The sequence below is a fragment of the Cervus elaphus genome, chromosome 25 (genome assembly GCF_910594005.1).
Source record: "Cervus elaphus chromosome 25, mCerEla1.1, whole genome shotgun sequence".
In the NCBI taxonomy this organism is placed as follows: domain Eukaryota; kingdom Metazoa; phylum Chordata; class Mammalia; order Artiodactyla; family Cervidae; genus Cervus; species Cervus elaphus.
In genome coordinates this window covers 15699253-15722332 of record NC_057839.1, presented here as the reverse complement: position 1 = coordinate 15722332, position 23080 = coordinate 15699253, and the positions used below count along the sequence as shown (strand labels likewise).

Here is a 23080-nt window from a genome sequence, read left to right as displayed (position 1 = left end):
GGGACCGTGTAATACTTTGATGGGGTCTGCCCTTCAAAATCTCTCTGTAAAATCATAAACTGAATTACAAATATTAGTTCGATTCACTGAATTGTCCTATCAGGCTCACTTGGCAAAAAGAAACCTAAAACGTAGGAATTGTGGTTGCGTTTCATCACATGTATTATAAATCTATCAAACAAGCTTGCCAATTTCTTATTTAAGAATCTGTAAGCCATAGAATCTAATTCCTACCAATGTTAATGAACAGTCCAGTAAAATTGAAAGATAACCATTATATATTATCATCTTTATTAAAATCTTACCTTCATACATATACCTATGGATGATTCATCTTGCTATATGGCAGAAACCAACACAATATTGTAAAGCAACTATCCTCCAATTAAAAGTAAAATTTTTGGATGGAGTTATTTGGAGTTGCAGTGGTTAAGAATCTGCCTGCCAATGCAGGGGACATGGGTTTGATTCCTGGTCTGGGAATATTTCACATGCCTGGGTCAGTGACTGACCCTGCATGTCCTAGAAGCCACAGGCCACAACTCGAGAGTAACCCCCACTCTCTGCAACTAGAGAAAGCCTGTGTGCAACAGCAAAGACCCAGCATAGCCTATATATGTATAGGTATATATATGTGTATATATGTATATATAATTTAAAAAAAGAGAAATCGATTGTGGTAGGTACCCCAAAATAAATAAATAAATAAAACTTACCTCCAGAGGAATTACTGCCATGAGCACATTTTATACCTTCTTAGAATTTTAGGGGGGTTGCAAGCAGCAGGTCTGCTTTGGGCCAGTGTGTGTCCACATCCCCAGGTTGAGCATAATGGGATTTTAAGTGGCCGTGTCATTAACCTTTGAAAAATGGAGGAAGTCATGGAAAAATTAACAAAGAAAAACTGTGCCATAGCAACTGCTGTTAGCAAAATCAAATCCCCTGCTGATAAATTATGGGAAAATTTTTGGAGCTTTGGGTTGTAGCATGAAAAAGATTTCCCTGATTTCTTTAATTCTCTCTTAATATAACTTTTTTTTTTTCTGTTGCTCTTAAAAACTGGTTCTTACCTTTGTTGGGAGGATAACTGAACACTTTTCGTCTATTCTTTCCCTCCACTCCCTACCCTAAGGTGGTGCCTACGAAGTCAAACAACATCGATTCTTCCGTTGCTTAGACTGGAACAGTTTGCTGAGACAGAAGGCAGAATTCATTCCCCAACTGGAATCTGAAGACGACACAAGTTATTTTGATAGTATGTGCAATATCTGACATAAAACATTATTTGGCCTTTTCTTTGTGGAAAATTAGCTCTGTTTTTGATAGGTGCCTTCCAGTCTTAAACCCATGAGTTCTGAAACATAATGCTGCTTTGATAGAGAAACTCATAATTAAAATAGCTAAGTTAAAAGCTGAAATTCTGAATAATTGAAACTGCTTTCCAAACCTTTCCCTGCAGCTCGGTCAGAGAAGTACCATCATATGGAGACTGAGGAAGAAGATGACACGAATGATGAAGACTTTAATGTGGAAATAAGGCAGTTTTCCTCATGTTCACATAGGTTTTCTAAGGTGAGTGAAATATGGCATAAACATAGAGGGTCTCTCTTAGAGAACTTCCTACGGGTCAGATTTGTTGTTGCTTAATTGCTAAATTGTGTCATACTCTTTGTGACCTCGTAAACTGTAGCCCACCAGGCTCCTCTGTCCATGGAATTTCCCAGACAGGAATACTGGAGTGGGTTGCTATTTCCTCCTCCAGGGGATCTTCCCAACCCAGGGATCGAACCCACGTCTCTTGCACTGGCAGGAGGATTCTTTACCATTGAGCCACTAGGGAAGCCCATGGGTCAGATAGTTGGTACCTTAAATACCTTTACGAGATTGTGGAAACCACCTGTGGTGTTTCGGAGCTTGGAGTCTCTTAGGGGTAGAAAAGAGTGACCCCTACCCCTTTGATTTTGATAAACCAGCGCTCCTACCCCCATGCAGTGGTATATTTCTCTGTTTCCAGCTTCACAGATTAATATCCTTTTTCTTGGAGGCAGAGACTTGCACTCACGGTTTTTCTTTGGGGAGTGTCTGATACGATCTCCATGTTGACCCTGGTCTAGCTTTTGCTGGGCTGTGGAGGCATCCTCCCATTGCTTTTATAAGAAGAATTTTGAGCTCATTGTGTGCAGAGCCCTCTCCTAGTATCCCACGGATACAATACAAAGGAGAAGGCTTAGTCCTTGATATAAGCCCAGACACCTGGAGACAGTTGATTGTGAAATGAAACAATCTCTTAATCAGTGATAGAAAGTGTAAGATATATTAAAGGGGCAACAGGCCAGACAAGCTAGAATTTTAGAAATAGTAGAAGATAAAATCAGTGTTGGAGAAAGGTGCTTTTTGACTGATAGTGGGAAGATTTAAAAGACAAACAAACCAAAGACTTACCTGATAGTCCTGAGATGAACAGGGCCCTGGGAAGATAGAAATGAACCTAGAGGGCACCCTACCTTCCTTTTGCTGTTTTCACTCAAGATGTATTTTCTGTTGCCATGGCATTTTGCATCATTATTGTGTAGCTTTTCTATAGCAATGAGTGATTTGAAAGTGTTCTGTAGCTTTTCCTAAGTGACTACCCAGATTGCTCTGCAGATTGGCCGACACTGCCCTCCCCGGTTATAGGAATGACACGGAGAGGTAGGGATTTCCCTGGAGGGGAGGCCCAGGTCTAGGCCAGAGCCAGGAAAGAAGCTGATGACAGAGTTCAGGCTTTCCCAGTACCTGTTCTCTGGCCCATCAAAGCCATCCCCTACACTGCTCCCTCTCTGCTGTCCCCTGTTCTTTTGCTACCTTCCTCCTAATCCCAGGAGATTATAGGAGCTATAAGGGCCATCCCCATGAGAGCAGCGGGTGGCTGGCTTGGGTGTAGCAAGTGCTTCCTGGGTTGGACTCTCAGCTCTCTGTTTGCGCTTCCATCTTGCGCATGGTACAGCAGAGACCTCAGTTTGCTTAAGCTATTATCCCCTTCAGAAATCCCAGTATCAATATAGGAGGCTGCCTGTTGGTATATGTGATTTATAAGCCAAACAAATACCTCTGACTCCTCACCAAGTACACACTGCATCTCCCCCCAATGGGTCTTGAAACAGGTAATATATTCTTCTCTTCCCTCTCAATGCCAATTCATTTTTCTACTTCCTGCCCCTGACTGGGGGCCATTAAATCTTTTTCTCTGTGATTTTCTTTTTCTGATTGACTTCATGGTTAAATGTAATCTAATGCATGCAGTGATCCCAGGCCTGGAAACCCCAATGCATGTATGGATTTTGTTTGCAGATACAAAGTCCATAGTGAGATATGGTGAGAATGTGATGAATTCGTAGTTCCCCACTCCAAAAGGAAATAAAATTGTACAGTTGGCCACTCACCTCAGGACTCAAGTAAATAGCTTTGGAAAGTACCTTCTGAATAGCATGGCCCCAATTCAAACCTTAGTCATACTCTCAGGTTGTTCTCCTAGGACTTTTTTTTTTTTTTCCTTCTGACAAGCCCTTTCCAGCAGATATTAATAAGCACTGATTCTTTGCCTTGCAGGTTTTCAGCAGTATGGATCGAGGTACTCAGAATTCAGGAGAAGAAAAGGAAGACCCTGGGGACAAAACTAAATGCACAACTTTGCCATCCACGGAAACGTTAAGCTGGAGTTCAGAGTATTCTGAAATGTATGTGAAATGCTTGTTGAGAAGCACTGTAAACAGCAGCTACTAGGGCAGTGGTTCTTACACGCGACCATGCATCCGAATCTCCTGGAGGGCCTGTGGAAGCAAAGTGCTGACCCAGGAGGTCTGAGATGGGGGCTGAGGATGTATATTTCTCTTTTCCTTTTTTGTAAAAATACAGTTTTACATCCTCTTGCATTTTTCTCATTTACTTGTTTTTAACTGAGCCGGTCTTCACTGCTGCACGGCTTTCCCCAGTTGCCATGAGAGGCGGCTGCTCTCCGGTCGCCGTGCGGGGGCTCACTAGTTGCGACTCGCGGGCTCTGCATGGGCTCAGTACTCGTGGCACATGGGCTTGGTTGCTCCACAGCATATCGGACCTTCCCAGGGATCAAACCCGTTTCCCCTGCACTGGCAGGTGGATTCTTACTGCTGGACCACAAGGGAGGCCCCAAGAGTATGCATTTCTGATCAGTTCCTGGGGATACCTGTGGTCTGGCACCGTTTAGAAGTCACTGCCCTCAAAGTGTGTCAGTTAGGCGCCATCAGTTCCATTTTTACCTGCTTTTTTTTTCCCCCTAAAATTCACCTTGCACACAATTTCCTAGTGTCTGTAGATATATGACTTTGTTTTCGTGTTTAATTAAGGCAACAGTTATCCACATCCAACTCTTCGGATACCGAAAGCAACAGACATAGACTCGGTTCTGGGCTGCTTCCCAAGCTGGCTGTTTCAGCAGAGGCAGAACATGATGGGGCTGCTCCCCACCCCAGAGAGCTGCACGAGGAGCCGGAAAAGCCAGCCCTCCCCCCTGCAGAGAGTGCTCAGGAGGAGCCAGAGGTCACCACCCCGGCCAGCACCATCAGCAGCTCCACTCTGTCAGGTGAGGCCATGAGCTGGCCCCTGCCATCCCAGCATCGCCCGCCAGGTTGACTGCGGCGCGCGGAGTCCCAGGCCTGGCTTCGGACCAGGCAGTGATGATGGGCGTTTTGTGTTGCTAGACTCTCTTACAGCCCCACTCCTTAGGCGATGGACTCCTCAGAACTGAGATCAGACATCTCAGCTCTCTCCTTAGCGCAGGGCTGTACAGCCAGTCTTTCTTGCTTCACCTGAAGCCTTCACATCCTCTGATGGGTTTCAGCGGCGCCCTTGGATGGTCTTCAGAATGCAGTAGGGGAGCTTGTTCTTCATTGTGGAGGCAAAGGCACAGCAAAGGTCTTGTGGAGTTGCATCTAACTCAAAGTGATGAGTAAGCAACCCTGTCAAATGGTCAACAGGACCCTCAATAGCGTCTTACATCACCATCTGTATAGTGTAAGCCAGTTTTCCCTCTGGTGTTCAAATGGGTGGTTGTTTCCTTGAAGGAGCTGGTTTTTGTTGTGGGGCCACATTATACCCAGTCACCAAATAGTCTCCACTCTAAACCCTCCGTCAATGCAGCAAAATTCTCATGCCAAGAGGGGAGAGGGGAGTCAGAAACACAGTTCAAACTGATACCTTGTGTGCCTATGAAACCACTCCACTGCACACAGGTTTCCAGCTTCTAGGTAACTGGTAAAGACACTTCTGAGACATAGTCTGGTGTGTGCGAAGCAGTCCAGGGGCATAGGCCTTTCCTGGGAGAATTCTTCATAATGTTACTTTTGTGTGAATAAACCTTCCTGACCAGAGGAGCAGTGTCTCCACAGGTTTTTAGAATGCCTAATGTGTCGTGGCGGAGAAGGCAATGGCACCCCTCTCCAGTACTCTTGCCTGGAAAATCCCATGGATGGAGGAGCCTGGGAGGCTGCAGTCCATGGGGTCGCTAAGAGTCGGACACGACTAAGCGACTTCACATTCACTTTTCCCTTTCATGCATTGGAGAAGGAAATGGCAACCCACCCCAGTGTTCTTGCCTGGAGAATCCCAGGGACAGGGGAGCCTGGTGGGCTGCCATCTATGGGGTTGCACAGAGTCGGACACGACTGAAACGCCTTAGCAGCAGCAGCAGTGTGTATCGTGGATACTTGGGGCCTTAATCACAGAGGTGTCCTCATTAAATGATTGGACTCGCGCTTCCCTCAGAGCAAGCCCTTGAGGTGCATTTCAGATATTATTTGGTTTATAGAAATGTTATGCATAGCACATCCTTCCACAGAGCAATGTGCATTTATGCTTTCAAAAAATAAAAATATGGGTATGGCTTAAGGTTGCAATAATAAATGGTTTCATTAAGCCATATCCAGTATGCTATATTGATAACCATGAATGATTATCATGAACATTTTTTTTAACTAACTGAATATTCAGTGTATAATTTTGTTTTGTTTTGAATCATTTCAAAATAATAAATTTTACAAACAGGGTTTATTTCCACCTCATTAAAAAGTCTGGTTCTGTGGAGCTTCATGTGAGCTGATAGTTGATCATGGGGAAAAATAATGTTGGGTTTTTCCCTTCTCTCTTTTCCTCTCAGTTCTATTTCCATGTGGGATAATTCCACATGTCCTAACTTGGTAGAGCCAAGATAATAGCAATGAAGAAGTGTGTAAAAACAAGCTAGTAGCCTAAGATTCCTGTTCATCTTGGTATTGAATCAAATGTGGATATGTCAAGTGCTTTATATTTCTGGTTACTAAGTTCTCATGTGTTTCTTAGTTTATTATTTACTCTGAATAGAGTTGCCTCTATTTCAGTTATTCTTAATATGATGAATTGTTTATGATCTCTTGGACTCTTCTGCCTACTGACTATCAGAAAGTTACGAGGTAGAGGGAAGGGAATGGTGTCTAAGCATTTGATTGATTACTTTCATAATTAAAAAAAAATCTGTCTCTGTCCTGCCGTGCATTTTGATTAATAGATTCAAACCACCTTTCTCCCTGTCTCCCTCAGACACACACTAAAAATAATCAAAGACCTTGGGGGCCGTACAGAATAGAGAGACAAGCTGATTTGCTCATAGCCAAGGGTAATTAGGAAATCTGAAAACCGTGACTGTAGTAAAATTAAATTTGTTGATTTTTATATTGCTCCACCATCAAAAAGAAAGAACCCTTGACATTTACAGAACATTAAAGTGACATCCACCCTTGGCAGGAAAGACTCACACGTTTATATACAGTGCTATGAAACGAGATGGCAGAGGCAAGCAGGGGGGATGATAAAAGAGAACGGTGTATATTCACACTCCAGCGTTTAGGGAAGTCCAGCTTTGTATGTTTCCTTTTCTCGACTACAATGTATTTGAATCAGTGAGAAGCAAAAGTCCTGAAAACTTAGGTGTAGTGCTCGAACGCATCCAACAAATTATTCATCGTGAAGAGATTCAGCTTTCCAGTTTACACTTGTCAATGATCCCATACAAACCAAATGAGAAAGAAGTGAGCGTGTAACTTATCCCAGAGCAAGCTGAAGGTTTTTGAGGTGAGATTTGATTTGTGAAGCAATTTTTGCCTAGTCCCTCAGCAGTTGATGTCTTTATATTTAGAGTGAATAGGATAGATACACTGTTAAATGGGGTTGAGTTTAGCATATGCAAGTGGAAAGAGGGTTGTTATTTGCCTTGAGATTATCTTCTTTGGTAGGTCAGATGGGGGTCACACAGAGGACTGCGAATCTTCTCCTGTGCCTGCAGCACCTGGCTGGCCGTGAACTGTGCTGTTCGCAAGCCCCACTGTCCTGGGTCCTAGGCTTTCCTTAGTGTGGACCACGCCTATGGGGTCGCGCCACCTCTGTGAACTAGGACCAAACTTCAGCTGTACCGTTGTGAGTCTAGCACTGCAACAGAAATGTTAGTTAAATCCAATTAAGCCTCTTTTCTAGGCAAAGAATGTCATGGTCAGCACTTTAAAATGTGCTGGCTGGTCTTCCAAAGGATCATTTATAATGGTATTAAATTCTCTCTGTGGATTGCATATCTTCATGTGATGATAGCGCTGATGATTTTTAAAGCACAGGGGGCTTCTAATATAGCATGTAGAAAGACAAGAGAGATAAGCATTGTCTTTTTCTGGACAGACAAATATGTAGTATCATTGATAAGAAAAAAGAAAGGAAAAAATACCAAAAAACTGATAGACTGTGAAAGAAAGAATAGGAGAAACGGAAAGAGATGGTCATGTGACTTTTTTTTCAATATGTCACTTCTGACAGAGAGAACTGTCTTTACGCTGGGCGTGTGCACTTACCGGACTGGTATCAGTGATATTCCATTTCTGCATTGTTCTGTATGGTGAGATATTCTCTCACATTACTGTGCTGAGGGAAGTTCTAATTTTTTAACTTAAAAAAAACCCTTCCGGTTTATATTCAAGGTAATAAATATAAAGAAGATTTGGCTGGCTTAGAGGGGGACAGATCTTCTCACTGGTCCAGGAATTTCAGGACAGGTCAGCATATGGCTGTGTCAAGACTAAAGCCAAGAAGATGTAGCAAGCCATTGGGTAATGCAGCATGTAGTGAAAGAAACTCTGTCTTGGCTTGTGAAATTTACGAGGAGCTTAGAGTGAAAGGAGGTGTGGGAGGTCAAAGGTGACACTTTAGACGCTTTTATGGAAGTTACATCCTGAGCCTAGTGTGAGGTATGTCTTGGAAAGATGGTAGGAGATGACAGGGGCATAAGTCTCTGTGAAGTGACTAAATAATGTCCACTTAGCAAAAACCAGTATTAACTGCCTTGCTAATGCTGATCACTGGTATCATAGGCTGATCGTAGTATGCTGTGGGTGGTCATGGGGCTCGTAAGGTGATGTTTGGTTCATGGCCTTTCACAGTGGGGTCAGGAGGAAGAATTGTCTCTATGAGAGTTGTAAATGATTCTAAAGCGCAATTGTTCTTCTAGTTAAATGGAGTCGACTCAGAATTAGTGGACCTGTGTACAAGGAGAATGAAATCTGGATGGACAGCTCTTTCATTCTCCCTCCTCCAACTCACCTTTCTCGAACCAGTCGCGTGATTCCCATGTTTGCCTGACACCACATGGACTCATGCACCACGTGGGCCTCTGTTTCCCAGTGTTCATCCTTCCCTCTCTCTCCTCCCTCCTCCCCAGCTCTCCTATCCCAAATTCTCCTGAAATGTTTATCCCTTCTTCTTTGTACAGTTGGCAGTTTTTCAGAGCACTTGGATCAGATAAATGGACGAAGCGAGTGTGTGGACAGTACAGATAATGCCTCAAAGCCCTCCAGTGAACCCGCTTCTCACATGGCTCGGCAGCGATTAGAAAGCACAGAGAAAAAGAAAATCTCGGGGAAAGTCACAAAGTCCCTTTCTGCCAGTGCTCTGTCCCTCATGATCCCAGGAGGTAGAGAGACATCGACTCGCATGAAATTGTGTGACTTGTGCATGTGCCCCCCCTTCCCCCAGTGTGGCATGTTGGCTGAGACGCAAGGCTGCTTGACCCAGTAACGGGTGGTGCCCGGGCACAGCCCTCCTGAGCGACCCCCTGGAGGGCCTCCAGGGCTCCCAGAAGACAAACGTGACCTATTCCTTCACACTTCTTTCGGCAGCAGGAGATGAGGCAGGATCCCTTCCCACAAAGGCTTATTTCTTTTGTTTTCTTTCTTTTTCCTTTCTCCCCTCCCCAAGTTAAGTGATAAATTTCCCTCTTCTGAATAATTTTTCTTCCCTAGACCATGCATCATTTATATCCTTTACAGAGCTGTTTACAGCATCTGTGTCAGAAAGCTAAGTATAGTTTTTCTCATCTAATTAATGAGGAAATCAATACAGAGAACATACGTTTTTCATTTCTGGGGATGCAGAGAGTATCACAGACAGCACTGAAATTGCAGGTCTTACCAGCCTTGTCTGTTGGGTTATGCTTCCTCCTACTGGTAGCCCAGTCGTTTTCTTCCCTATATTTAAAAAACTTGGCTTAATTATGATTTTGTTGAATTGCAGCATTTTTCCACAACCTAGTTTTGCCTCTACTAATCACAAAATCTGGTGTAATTTCACTGGCTGAGATGAAAATACACACCCTGGTGGTTGTGACTTATCACTCAGCTGACAGTAAAAGAATGGAAGTGGCAGTCAAATTATATTGCAGATGGCTTGCAGTTGGAAGAATACAGACCATGTATAAAAGGGATTGTTTACATTTTTGAAATTTCAAATTTGTGCAGAAAGAAATGTTCATTGAGGGGGTAGTGCTCACTATAGCATGTTCTGTTTTCTGGGAGATGTCCTTATAGCACCTTAAAACAAGCACCCTAGTCTGAATGACTATTCACAACCAGAAGGCAGTGGTTCCAGTGTGGTCGGTAAGTGGAATGTGGTCCAGTCCACTTTGAGAGCTGGTGAGAAAGCCCACATCGTGGTGAACATGGGTCAGTTATTTGGGGAGATAAGGAAAGCTGTATTGAGGAAAAGAGTCAGGGGCATGGCTTTCTTAGCAGTTTGGATCTGTGTGTCCACTCTGTCTGCTTCCTACCTTTGCATGTTTTGAAGTTCCCTACCCATCAGTGTGGATCTGTTCACCTGGCCTTTGGATGAGACAGAGGGTAGCCAGGACAAAAGTGTGAGGATGCCACATGAAGTCAGTGAAGGAGCCTGGACAGTGATACATTTAGGTAATTGTTCTCCTTTGGACAGATGTAAGATTCTTGCCTGGATAATCCCATGGACAGAGGAGCCTGGCAGACTGCAGTTCATGGGGTCGGAACCAGTCGGACACGACTGAGCACACACGCATCCCAAGAATTACGACAGAAGATAGTCTGGATACTTTCAGCTTGCTGTGGCCACAGTGTTACTCACTGCACCCCGGGAGTCTTCAACAGCACCGGCCTTTTGTAGCCTGGCCCTTGCTCAGCTCACATTTAAACCATGGCATCGTTTTGCAGATGATTCTTTTTCATGCACAGCACACAGACAGGCGTGCGTGCACAATTTCATATGACCAGTTAGGATTTGTTTAGATTCACATAGATGAAACAGTGATAAGAACTATAAATAAAAAGCGTGTTTGTTCATAAAACAAGGAAAACAAGATAGAAATGGTGTTGAAGAATATGAAGTGAGTTTTTCTTAAAATTTCTCTATCCACCTGCATTACCCTCTCAGAAACCTTGCTAGAACCGCAGGTAATACATGAAGAGAGTCAGTTCTAATCACAGTAATAAGGAATGATCCTTTTATCAGAAAGTTAACATGACAGTGTTTTCCCGATTCAGATTATTCAGCCAGTACTCCTTCAATAATGTGGCTTCCCAGGTGGCTCAGTTGGTAAAGCTTTGATGACTGGCTTCTTTGTTGCAGATATGTTTGCTGTTTCTCCACTGGGAAGTCCAATGTCTCCCCATTCCCTGTCCTCGGACCCTTCTTCCTCAAGGGACTCCTCTCCCAGCCGAGATTCTTCAGGAGCTTCTGCCAGTCCACACCAGCCCATTGTGATCCACAGTTTGGGGAAGAACTATGGTTTCACCATCCGAGCCATCCGGGTGTACGTGGGAGACAGCGACATTTACACAGTGCATCACATCGTTTGGGTGAGACTCTTTCTGGCCAGTTTTCATTCCCAGCAAACTAGAGAATGAATACATCAGCTGAGGCATAGTTAACAGCAAATGAGTTTCCTGTTAAGCTGGCATTTGGGGCCTGCTTCATACTCTTGCCCTTTATCTGTGTGGTAGGACTGAATTTAGCAAAAGTTAATTCTTTTTAATAATTTTGTTAGTCTTCAAATCTGATTATCCACTCTTTATACCAAGCTTGTAGAAATAGTACAAAATAATCCTATTTTTATCCTTCTTTTCTTAGTTTTTTCCACCTGGCCTTCTTCTTTTCTAAAATACTTTCTCAGGTCACCTGAAATATTGCTTAAGGAACCATAGGAATTACCCTATTTTAGGAGGATGGCAGAACAAAAATAGTGAACCATATTTTACTGGTTTCCTCTTAGAATCGCAGGATCATTTGTTGATGAACTCAGAATATTGTGCTGCAAAAGAACAGTAGGTGTCAGGATTGTCACTTGTTTGCTCACTAATATATCTTCTCCTCTTGAATTTTAGAATGTAGAAGAAGGAAGTCCGGCTTGCCAGGCAGGACTGAAGGCTGGGGATCTGATCACGCACATCAATGGAGAACCAGTGCATGGACTTGTCCACACAGAAGTTATAGAGCTCCTGCTAAAGGTACTGTCTTTTTGATGTCAGGGCCATCTAGATGAAACAGGTAGCCAGAAGGAACTAGCACCAAAAGTTCTTTACTCAAGTTCTAGTATTCTTCTATATGGGCTATCCATATACACTCATTCTCTTTGCTGAGAAAACGTTCAGTGGTCTGTTTAAGGTAAAGGCAAGAACAACATGAATTTTTTTGGTTTTGTATCATGAAATCCACTTCCATGTATCTGCACAGTCACTTCCTAATTTAATTTTGCTTCTTATCCTAAATTACAAATAGCGTTCTCTTTGTTTCATGTATCACACTTAGTAAAATCTGTTTGGAAATCATCCATCCTCAGTGCGGTTTTCTTTAGCAGCTTTCAGTACATTTTATTCTATTGTGGCAGAAGACAGTGGTATTAAACTGTGAGGTCAGACCTGAAGCTTGATTCGAGAGTTGGGTTTCTTTGGAAGCTAGAGCTGCAAATATATAATATACACTATAAATGACAGAAGTAGGTGGTAATGGAAGAAAGGATTCTAGCAATCTTTAGACCTTTCCCTCCTTGTACAAATAAATCTGAATGTAGATCAGTCCCTACTTGGAATTAAGCTGATTCAAGCCAATGGAGTAGGAAGATCACAAAGAGCATGAGTGTGATGAAGAGAAATGGTCTACACTCATTCTCTCATTTCTTTTGGGCTGTTTGCTTTGCCACTGCTAACTAAAGAATATAAAGTTATAACTCCAAATATGGATCTGGTGAAAACAAAGATGAATCTGAGTCTTGAGTTTAAGTTTTTTCAAGGAAAAAATCGTATCTATGATTAAAAAAAATACAATCATTAATTGTAGGGTCATTTTACATGTCAGCAGATTTATAGATGACCTCTCAGTGTGTGAACACAGGGAGGGATTACTAGGGGCTTTCAGAGAGGTGTGAGCCATCGCCTCAGATAGCCTGCAGCCTATTGAGAAACAAAACATAAACACGTGTGTCATTTAAACAACATCCACTCAGATTGTTTCTAGAGCACTTGCTAGGCAGATACCATGGTAGACACTGGTAACATGTCTAGATACGGTAGACATTGGAAATTAAGGTACAGTTCTTACTTTGACGACTGTGAGAGATATAGGAGATGTATGCAGGCAGATGAAGTTCAACCTGATTAGCCAGGGCCATAGCAGGGGGAAGAATGCCATACTTTTGCAGAATATTCTGTGAATAGGGAGAGTCATCACAGAGAAGTTACACTGAACTGAAGCTTGAAAGAAACTTGGGAATTTGGAATTAGTGCAGGTAGGTGGGTGTACAAAGCCTTTGATAAGTAAGTAAGCCTTTGATAAATGACTTTTATCCTTCTTTTTGTCATCCCCCAGCCAACACAAGTGTATTCTTCAAAAGATTCAGGGTCTGGCACAGATTCCAAGAGTAGTAATAGTATGTACATTCAAAGGTCCGTTGTGAAGTAGCAGATTGTAGGGAAGTTATTGCCATTGATCAGTCCACAGCATTAATGAAATTTTGGTCTTGACTTCAGGCCCCATGGGAGTAGGTGACTGTCTTTGCTATCCTCTGTATCTATGGGTGGTCCCCTTAACTCTAGTCAACTTTCTCACAAATGCATAGTGCTGCTCACTGGAGGAGTAGGATGAATATTGAGAGGACGTTGCAGAGCCGTAGGCAGTATGGGAAGCCAGCCGTGGCCGTGCCGAAAACACGGCAGGTCTGACAACAGCCCTGCAGGAGGGACATGGAGCTGCTATTAAAGCTCCACGTTGTCTCAGCGTTCACACACTGCCTGTGTTGCAGCCAGGTACTCAGACAATGTGAATAGCAGGGTTCTCCCTCGCCTGCTGTCCAGAAGTCACCACGGAGGAGCCAGGCACCACACCGCTGCCTGTGTTACGCCTTCATGTACGCGCTGTTCCATCCCTGAGACGGTGGGGTCTCTACACGTTGCAGTACGCCTCCTGAGGAGTGCACGTGTGCTCAGTCGCCCAGTCGTGTCCGACTCTTTGCAACCCTTTGGACTATAGCCCACCAGGCTCCTCCAGCCATGGGGTTTTTCAGGCAAGAATTCTGGAGCGGGTTGCCATTTCAAAACAGGTAGCATTTCTGGTACCTACATGGGTAAGACTTGAGTGTTTTTTCATTTCATTCACCATCTGTTTCTGATAATATTACTTGTCCAACTGCCATGGAACAATTGTCTCCTAGTAAGTGCCCCCAAAATGGGAGGCAGAGCAGGATTGTGGACTTTGAGAGTCCTTGCCTGTGAGAGTCCTCTGAAATGACCTCAGACTTCCCAAGACAAAATTCAAGAAGAGATCAAAGATTTATGAGTCTGACCAGTCTCTTTTCTCATAGTACCTGATCCAGTGGTCCAGGGATACCCCATTGCTGGCTCACATTGGCCCTTTGTGGGTAAGGGCCCAGGCTCTATCTATTCCAGCCTGTATATCTTTCCATTGGTGTAGGGCAGAGAGGTACTTCTCTCTCTCAAGTGCTCCTTGAGCTTTTCTGGGATCTCCCTTTTGTTTAGATTATGTTTTATATGTGAGTTTCTTTTCGTTGTCACTCACCTGACTAGAAGTTTTCCAAGTTTTGGCATCAGCAGTTCAAAGATGGTCAAATGGATTTTAAATGGTAGTAGGTTTGACCTCTTCCGTTTTTTGTAGCAGTATTATGCTACATGCATCTTAGGTCCTGGCACAGTATATCTTTATAATATTTCTTGCATTTGCTCATAAAATCAGAAGAAGAAACAATAAGGTGAAATATACATATCTTTAGGAAATATGCCTTCTTTTTATTTTGCTGAGACATATTTGATCTCTTTCATTATTTATTTTATAAAACATTTTCAAATGATTCTGGATTTTAAAACGTCTCTTCCTACTTCTGTGAAATTTGAATGTATGTTTCTCCTGATCGTCTCTGGCAAGGTCTCTGAAAAGACTCAGTCAATCCCATTTATAACATTTTGTCCTCATCTGCTTACGGAGTGCCTGCATTCCTGGATCTGGTTGACCTGTGTCCGTGAAATGCCATGAACATGCTGTAATGGAGAGCTTTGGCATCCTCCTGGGCCATGGCGTGCTGTCTCACATCTAAGCAGAGGATCCTGCCTCTGGCTCATAAAGGAAGCTCTCAAAAGAGCAACCCATGTCAGGAAACAGAGTGGATACAGGGGATTTAATTATCTTCCCAAGGAACTGCGTTATCATGCGTCTGTCTCCTAAGTGTGAACAGTGATTCTTGGACAGAGGATGAAGTGACTGGTACCAGTCCTGGATGCCCACGTGCCATCCGTGGCAGACCGTCAGGGTAGTAGCTGTATTTTGGTGTTCTCACATGCTGTCTATACGATGTTTTACACTTGCAAACTACTTCACAAAATCTCATGGTATCCTTAGAAAAAGGTGGAAGAGCCATCACATAGCACTGTATGTATTTTTAAAAATCCATGTACGATACTGGGCTTCCCTGATGGTTTGGATGGTAAAGAATCCAGCCTGCAGGGCAGGAGACCCCAGTTCAATCCCTGGGTGGCAAAGATCCCCTGGAGAAGGGAAGGGCAACCGACCCCAGTATTCTTGCCTGGAGAATTCCATGGACAGAGGAGCCTGGTGGGCTGTAGTCCATGGGATCACAAAGACACACAACTAAGCAACTAACATTGTGTGCAATACTTATTTATCTTTGGATTGTGAACACATTAAGCATATTCCCTGTGTCATGGCTTCACTTTTGGTCTCACTTACTCTCACAACTTCAAAGTGAGCCTGCTGTGAAAGCACTAACTTCTCTATGTGCACAGAGAAGCAAAGTCATAATTACTCGGTTCAGTTCCCCATCGGCTTTGAACCCCTGAAAATGTGCTTCCTCAGTGTTGCCTCAAACCTCTCCTGCCACGGGGAGTTAATCACCTCCATCCAGATGACAAGTAGCTTCCTAAAAGACCTTTCCCACAGCACTGAAATCTCTCTCTCCCCACTGTGGTGGAGTGTGGAGGCCACGTGGACCCAGTCGTACGCCCTGCTCACATGACTGCCTGCCTAGTGGAGCCTCTCAAATGCAGGAAACCCCCTGTTCAGCCAGGTTGCTTTCTTAGGACAGCATTAGCTTAAATGCCCAGTCATAGGAGAAGTGCTAAAATAACCCCAGCCACTGCCTCAGTATTTCCTTTCCCTAAACTCTGGGGAACCTCTGGGTACTAAAATGGGGGCTAAAAGAGCATCATTATTGCCATTCTTACATATTAACTGGGTCCCCAGAATGTGCAGAGTTGTGCGAGGTACGGAAGGGTCACACAGCAGATGGCACATATGAATAGTAGGCAGTCAAGAGCACTTTACATGAATAAACTCAGGTCATCCTCATAGTCTGTGCACAGGTGCTATGCATAGGAATGTCCGCATTTTACAGATGAAGAAATTAAAGCAAGGAGAAGTTAGCAAAGCAGCCAAGGTTCTGTGCTAGGACATAGCAGATTTGCATACCGGCAGTGCTGCTCCAGAGCCTGAGCTTTCAAGTAGCATACCCCCGTGCTCCGGCCATGAGGTCTGATTGCCAGAGACTTACAGCCCAGTGTTCGCAGGAGAAACAGTGGCGGTGCTAGGCTCTAATCAGAGTGTCAAGCCAAAGGAACAGTCTGTAAATAGGGCCCAAGTGCTGAAGGAGAGAGAGCCTTCCACTACGGTGGACAGGCGGAGAGCTGGGGGTTTTCTGTGCAGGGCTGTGAAGGGTGGGTGGATGTTAGTGTAAGGGAAGGAGTGTGGGACGGTCTAGGCACAATAAAATGATGCTTTAAACCACAAGAACAGGAAGCTCAAAGTCCTTGAGGTGCCTGAGTAAACCAGTGTGGCCGGAGCCTGAGTTCATGGCGTCTGGGATGCAGTATGCAAGGTGATATGGCTGGATGGTGGAGAGTGTGAATGGGACGAGGACTCAGGTATGGGAAGAATGCATTCCCCTTGGGTATTTTGCAGAGGAAGAAATGTGAAAGCAGTGTAGCTCAGGGAGATACCCACGGCCACATGATAAACTAATGCGGAGTCAGACTGAGCACAGGCTGGGTAGCCTGACCTCTGCTTGTGTATTCAGTTCAGCCAGCTTAAAATAATTTCCTCCCCACCATGCACTAATCACACAAGCAGTTTAAAGTAATGCTTAACTTAATAGAACATTTGACAGTCTTCTGGCCCCATTTTATTGTTGTTGTTTTTTGAAATAGTGCCACAGAATCTCTCTAATAAGAGATTGTTCCTTCTTCAAAAGAATTTGTTGAGGTCAAAGGACCCAGTAAAACAAATTGTCAGTTCTGGCAGCACTTGCTATAGCTGATGGATCCACCAGGTGGCAGGCTTCACAGTTCTCACTTATTCCCCATAAAATTATTTTTCAGTCATTTACTTACTATTTTTGTCATCATTAACTTTTTCAACCAAATGTTTGCACTCTGCATTTTTTTCTGTCTGTATTTCCTCTTGGGGAGGTTATCTCTTTGTGTATTTCCATAACTCAAGTGAACTGTCCCCTGAAATAGCCCTCTGTAGAAACAAACAAAATCTAGGTTTGTTTGTCTTTTTTGAGTTTTTTCTTTTAACTTTTAAAAATTTTATTTATATCTTAATTGGTGGAAAATTGCTTTACAATTTTGTATTGGTTTCTGCCGTACAACAATGTGAATAATTATATATGTATGCGTTCCCTCGGGAGCCTCCCTCCCCTCCTCACCTCTTTAGGTTATCACATCAGAGTGCCAGGCTGGGCCTCCTGTGTCTTTAGCAACTTGCCCCTAAGTGCTTTACACGTGGAAGTCTATATATGTCAGTGCTACTTGCAGAAAGGGACGTTTGTACAAAGCTTAATGACACTCCAGCCGTAACTTTTCTAATGAAAAATGTTAAGCATTTTATTGTATTCATCTCATGCAATATATACGATATTTTTCCATTTTTAAAATTGACCTGTATTAGAAGGGATAGCAGTGGTTCAGGCTTAGACGGCTCATGGGCTCCAGCAGCCCCAGGGGTCACTGTGACTCTGTCCTCTCCGATATGATTTAGTAAAGGATGGAATGAATCCCAATGACGGATGAACCCCTATCATGTTTGCTGCCGCTTTCCTTCCCCTAAGGCATACAGGAAAAACCAAAACTTTAGGCTGGCCTCAGTCAAATTGTAAAGAACAAACCCCATTCCAAACAAATTTTGGTAGCCCTTTCATACTTAAAAGTGGAGTTTTCAGTTTAAAGAATAAACTGAATGCCAGTCTCCACTACCAGATAAAGGTTTACTTTGAAAGTTTTGGCATCTGCATATAAATATAAGACAAGTAATTTATTTTTTCAGAATGAAAAACTTTTTTTTTCCCTTGTTCAAATTCAAATCCCATTTCCCTAAAATATTTTTTTTTTACAGTCATGGCACTAAGTATGGGATTATATGTTCTTAAATATATAAAGAACCCAAAAATCATTAATTTTCAGTTGATTATTGATTTTTAGATACAAAATTGGATGTAAGACATGAACAAATCATTATCTAAAGAAATAAAAACAATGAAAAATAAATGAAACGAAATCCAGCTTTGTTAATACCCAAAGAACAAAGATTAAAACTTGATGTAACTTTTTCCTATAAAATTGGTAATTTATTTAATATTAGTATTCAGTTCTGACAGGTGTGTGCTAAGATGGGTACTCATGTGCTGCTGGTAAGAGTTTAAATTGACATGAACTTTCTGGAAATTAGTGCATCAGTGTGTACCAACAGTCTTTAAAAAGTTCAGCTAGACCCTACAGTTCAGTGTATTGAGTCTAGTTAGATAATCTAAGGAAAATGTCAGAGGTTAGGACACTAATTTATAGATAAAGATACTTATTTCAACTTTTACAAGAATTGGAGTATAGAAATAAGAGCTATAAGGAAATAGTTAAATTGTGATTTACCTATCTCATGGAATATTTTTAAATAGCCAGTAAAAATTATGTGAAGGAATATTCAATGATAAAGTGCAAGTTTTTCAAAGTTATGAAATGCGAAGTGAAAAAAAAACTATTAGATTAATTAAAATTACTTATAAAATACGTCTATATATATATATGCATAATTTATACACGTTTAATAGAAGACCAGCAAGAAATATATAGAAATATTACTAGCATTAGCTGAGTGGTAGGCTTCTCAATGATTTTTTTAAAATATAAATATACATTATTGTTTTCTTCTAATAATGGCATGTATTACTTCCCAAGTTGGGTGGAGAAGTGGATGTTGATATTTGAACAGTCTGTTTTTTCAGTCCCCTGCCTGACTGTACTCAACTCACCGTCTCTTAACATCACTTAGATCTGAGTTGCTAGGCATCTTCCAGGCATAGGCCTTTTAAAAGGCCCTTCTGTGTATACTTCTTGTCTTTTTAAGGTAATCAGGACCATCTGTGACTTTGAAAGGATATGATTCTCCCTTGGTTTTTAAGAAATTCAAGAAGAGATCATTGAGACCAAAGTGAAGGGGTAGGGTTCTGCCCGCCTGTCTAGGGCACCCCTCACCCTGGCCTCTGACCCTGCTCTCAAATCCATCCCTCGGGCCTGTCCAGCAAGCCCCAGTCCCAGGTTCAAGTCGAGGGGCTCAGAAAGCCCCAGGAATGACCTTACCACTCCTGACCTGACGGAGCAGAGGCTGTCTTACACCCGCTGGCATAAACTTTCCAGCTCTGCTGGGCTGACAGGTTTTCTGGTGATAGAAAAGAAAACTTTAAAAATAATTAAAGATAAAAGTCTGATTCAGTTGTGCTGCTTTATGATTTCTATGTCAAAGGAAAAACACAGAAAGGAGAGAGAAGAAAAATAAATCAACCAGGAGCAAGCGTCTCTGGGCACGTTTACACTTAATACATATGCATGAGCGTAAGTGTTATTTATAGAGCCCTTTCCATGTGCCACTCTGGGTGCTAACGGCTTTACACACTCTATCCCCTTAATCCTCAGATGAGCCCTAGGAGACAGGTGTGATTCCGCTGTAAGATGGTTCAGAGGAAAACAAGTGCTCAGGTCACAGGCTCAGATTTAAACTCAGCTCTGCTGGGCTTCCCAGTTGGCTCAGTGGTAAAGAATCCACCTGTCAATGCAGGAAACGCAAGAGATGCAGGTTCAATCTCTGGGTCAGGAAGATCCCCTGGAGTGGGAAATTGCAACCCACTTCAGTGTTCTTGCCTGGAAAATTCCATGGACAGAGGAACCTGGAGGGCAGCAGTTCATGGGATGCGAGGAGTTGGACGCAGCTGAGCACAACAGTGACCGTGGAATCCACATCCCACCACCTTAAGGAGACCTCACATTTTTTTTTTCCACCCAGTTTATCAGGACTTCACTACCTGAAGGGTCATTGACACGTGGTCATGTCCGTCCTTTTGGATGTTTATTTGTCTTTGGATCTCCTATATCTTTTCTGGTCTTGTTTCATCACAGCATTTCCCTTTAATACCACCTCATTTTTTTTATAGAGTGGAAATAAGGTGTCAATCACAACCACCCCATTTGAAAACACATCAATCAAAACAGGACCAGCCAGGAGAAACAGCTATAAGAGCCGGATGGTGAGGCGGAGCAAGAAATCTAAGAAGAAGGAAAGTCTAGAAAGGTGAGTTAGAGCCGTGCTCCTCGTGGGTTTGGTGTGTTCCCACACTGAAGGAAAGTTACTCCTCACTTAATTTAAATGCTTGCATGTGAGGAAGATCTATGTCTCTGCAAGAAATGTTGCCCTGTTCAAATGTATTTATACACCAGAGTTTGTATTCATTCATAACAGCATTATGTTTCATAATGAAAAGATTTATATAGTTACACTGTAGAATTTAGATTACTTTTTCTCATGTGTGAGAACCATGAAAAGCTCTGCTTTTTCTTAAGTTTTCAGACTTCATTTCAGTTGGACTTGAGGAACTAAAACTTCAGTAGCTTTTAGCATTAAATCTATATTTAATAATGTCCATCTAAAAACACCAGGGAAGCCTTGGTAGCTCAGTGGTAAAGAATCTACCTGCAATGCAGGAGATGCGGGTTTGATCCCTGGGTTGGGAAGATCCCCTGGAGGAGGGCATGGCAACCCACTCCAGCTGGGTTCCCTGGAGAATCCCATGGACAGAGGAACCTGGCAGGCTACAGTCCATGGAGTCGGGAAAGAGTGAGACATGACTTAGCAACTAAACAATAGCAATAATAAATAATACAAAAATATATAGTTGCTATTTTTGAGTGCCAGATATTCTAAGATAACTAGATCTTCAAAGCATCCAAATAAGCCTAGAAATAAAAAGACTTTGTTTTACTGCCTGAAAGTCTATTACACATTTGCACTGTGAAAGGCACCGTTAGTGTCACTTAGTCCCCTGTGCAGACACTGGTGAGGGGTGTGTGTGTGTGTCTGTCTGTGTGTGTGTCTGTATGGTGGGGATGTTTCTTCCAAACAATTGTCTAGATATGCTCCCTGCATGATGCAACCGCATCTTGATTCTACCTACTTGAATTTGGTGTGTTGGATCACATTATAAGGATTTTAATGCTAGAAAAGAAAAATACGCAAATGAAAAAAGCAATGATTATTAACTCCAGGAAAGACAAATTTGTACAAGAGAGGAAAATAGAATTACGCTTTTCATGGCCAAACTATGAACAGTATTTATTGTGTAAAATAAAGTGTCAACCTTTTTTTCCTAACCAAAAAATTTGGTTTAGCTCAATTGGGAGGAAGTGTGTTTGGTTAGAAGGGGGAATGTGTTGCTCTAGGGGCTAAATTTTCATCTTCTGTGGTGGGAAATCAACAGATAATTTCTAGAATTGAAAAACTGAAAAAACAATGTAAGCACATTACTTGGCAATTTGCATACAGCTAAAAGAGTAGAAAGAGTTTTTCTCGGAGTTGGGGAAAAGGCAGAATAGAGCTATTTTTCATTATAAGCTTATAAAACTATTTAACTTTTTGACCCAAGTACATTTATTACTGTGATAAAAAGTACACATACACACATACATACATACATTGATATCCTTCTTTTTTTTTTTTTTAATGTGAGCTTTATATTTTGAGTGTGTGTTGGGTCATATAGAACACACTGCTTCAAGGGATAGTAGAGTAGAAAGTGTGTGACTCAGCCCCTGGAGGTGAAGGAACCCTATACAGCCACCCGTTTTTCAAGCCACCTGAAGCTGTGCTTTTAACTTTAAGACGTGCTTGTTGGCACTCACTACACATTTGCCCTCTGCTGAAGCATGATGTCTGCTGCCCTGCTGACTTGATAAAGCTTCAGTTCACCTCCCTCAGTTTTTCTGTGTAAATGTACAGCCTCCAGTGTTCATAGGAATATTCAGGAATTCATGATGGAATAAGCACAGCAAACAGCCCCTCAGAGATGAAAGCCTCTACCCAGTAGATCACCATTAAAGAATCCAATATTCCAAATGACAGTTTTTCTTCCAGGGATTTACTTTGTATTGTCTCTTAATTTAATTGTGTCAGTGTGTTGGGGGCTATATACTTGGAAGCTTTCAGGCAAAAAACAGTATCCTCAAAAACCTGACATACAAATAAATGAATATGCATTTATTCTTAGTCACTCAGTCATGTCCAGCTCTTTGCAACCCCATGGACTGTAGCCTGCAAGGCTCCTCTGTGCCTGAAATTTTCCAGGCAAGAAGACTGGAGTGGGTTGCCATTTTCTTCTTGGGATCTTCCTGACCCTGGGTCTCCTGCATTGCAGGCGGATTCTGAGTCACCAGATATGTTTTTCCTATTTTTCACAACTTTTCTTAAAGTGCTTGAAATTAAGAGGGTTTCCATTGTGTATTCTCCAAGCATCGTCCTTTCTAAGTCATGGGAAAGTTTTGAAGGTAAAAGTGGAATCCTTCTCTTTGAGAGGACCTGCCATCATGTCACCATCTCTGGATATACTGAATCAGTACACTGGTGCTTTGGGGAAGGGGGAGTGGTTTTGAATGTAGAATCTGATCCGTTTTCTTCTGTTTTCACTCTAGGAGGAGATCCCTTTTCAAAAAACTAGCCAAGCAGCCTTCTCCTTTACTCCACACCAGCCGAAGTTTCTCCTGCTTGAACCGATCCCTGTCATCAGGGGAGAGCCTCCCAGGGTCCCCCACTCACAGCTTGTCTCCCCGATCCCCTACACCCAGCTACCGTTCCACCCCCGACTTCCCATCCGGTGAGTGAACCTCCTCTCCTAGCAAGAGTTGAGGGGTCACGAGCT

General features: G+C 42.7%; 1 protein-coding gene across 12 annotated transcripts in view; it reads left to right on the top strand.

Moving 5' to 3' along the window:
- MAST4 (microtubule associated serine/threonine kinase family member 4) overlaps window positions 1-23080 on the top strand; it is a 603634-nt gene that overhangs the window by 572221 nt on the left and 8333 nt on the right. For 10 of the 12 annotated variants that reach the window (XM_043887656.1, XM_043887655.1, XM_043887653.1 and 7 more), the window contains 9 exons: window positions 1133-1255; window positions 1460-1572; window positions 3589-3716; window positions 4362-4597; window positions 8798-8998; window positions 10957-11186; window positions 11712-11834; window positions 20327-20463; window positions 22854-23035. In XM_043887656.1, coding sequence (XP_043743591.1) covers window positions 1133-1255; window positions 1460-1572; window positions 3589-3716; window positions 4362-4597; window positions 8798-8998; window positions 10957-11186; window positions 11712-11834; window positions 20327-20463; window positions 22854-23035 — 1473 coding nt within the window. The remainder of the gene's footprint in view (window positions 1-1132; window positions 1256-1459; window positions 1573-3588; window positions 3717-4361; window positions 4598-8797; window positions 8999-10956; window positions 11187-11711; window positions 11835-20326; window positions 20464-22853; window positions 23036-23080) is intronic. The other 2 variants (XM_043887657.1, XM_043887666.1) reach the window with 1 other exon arrangement.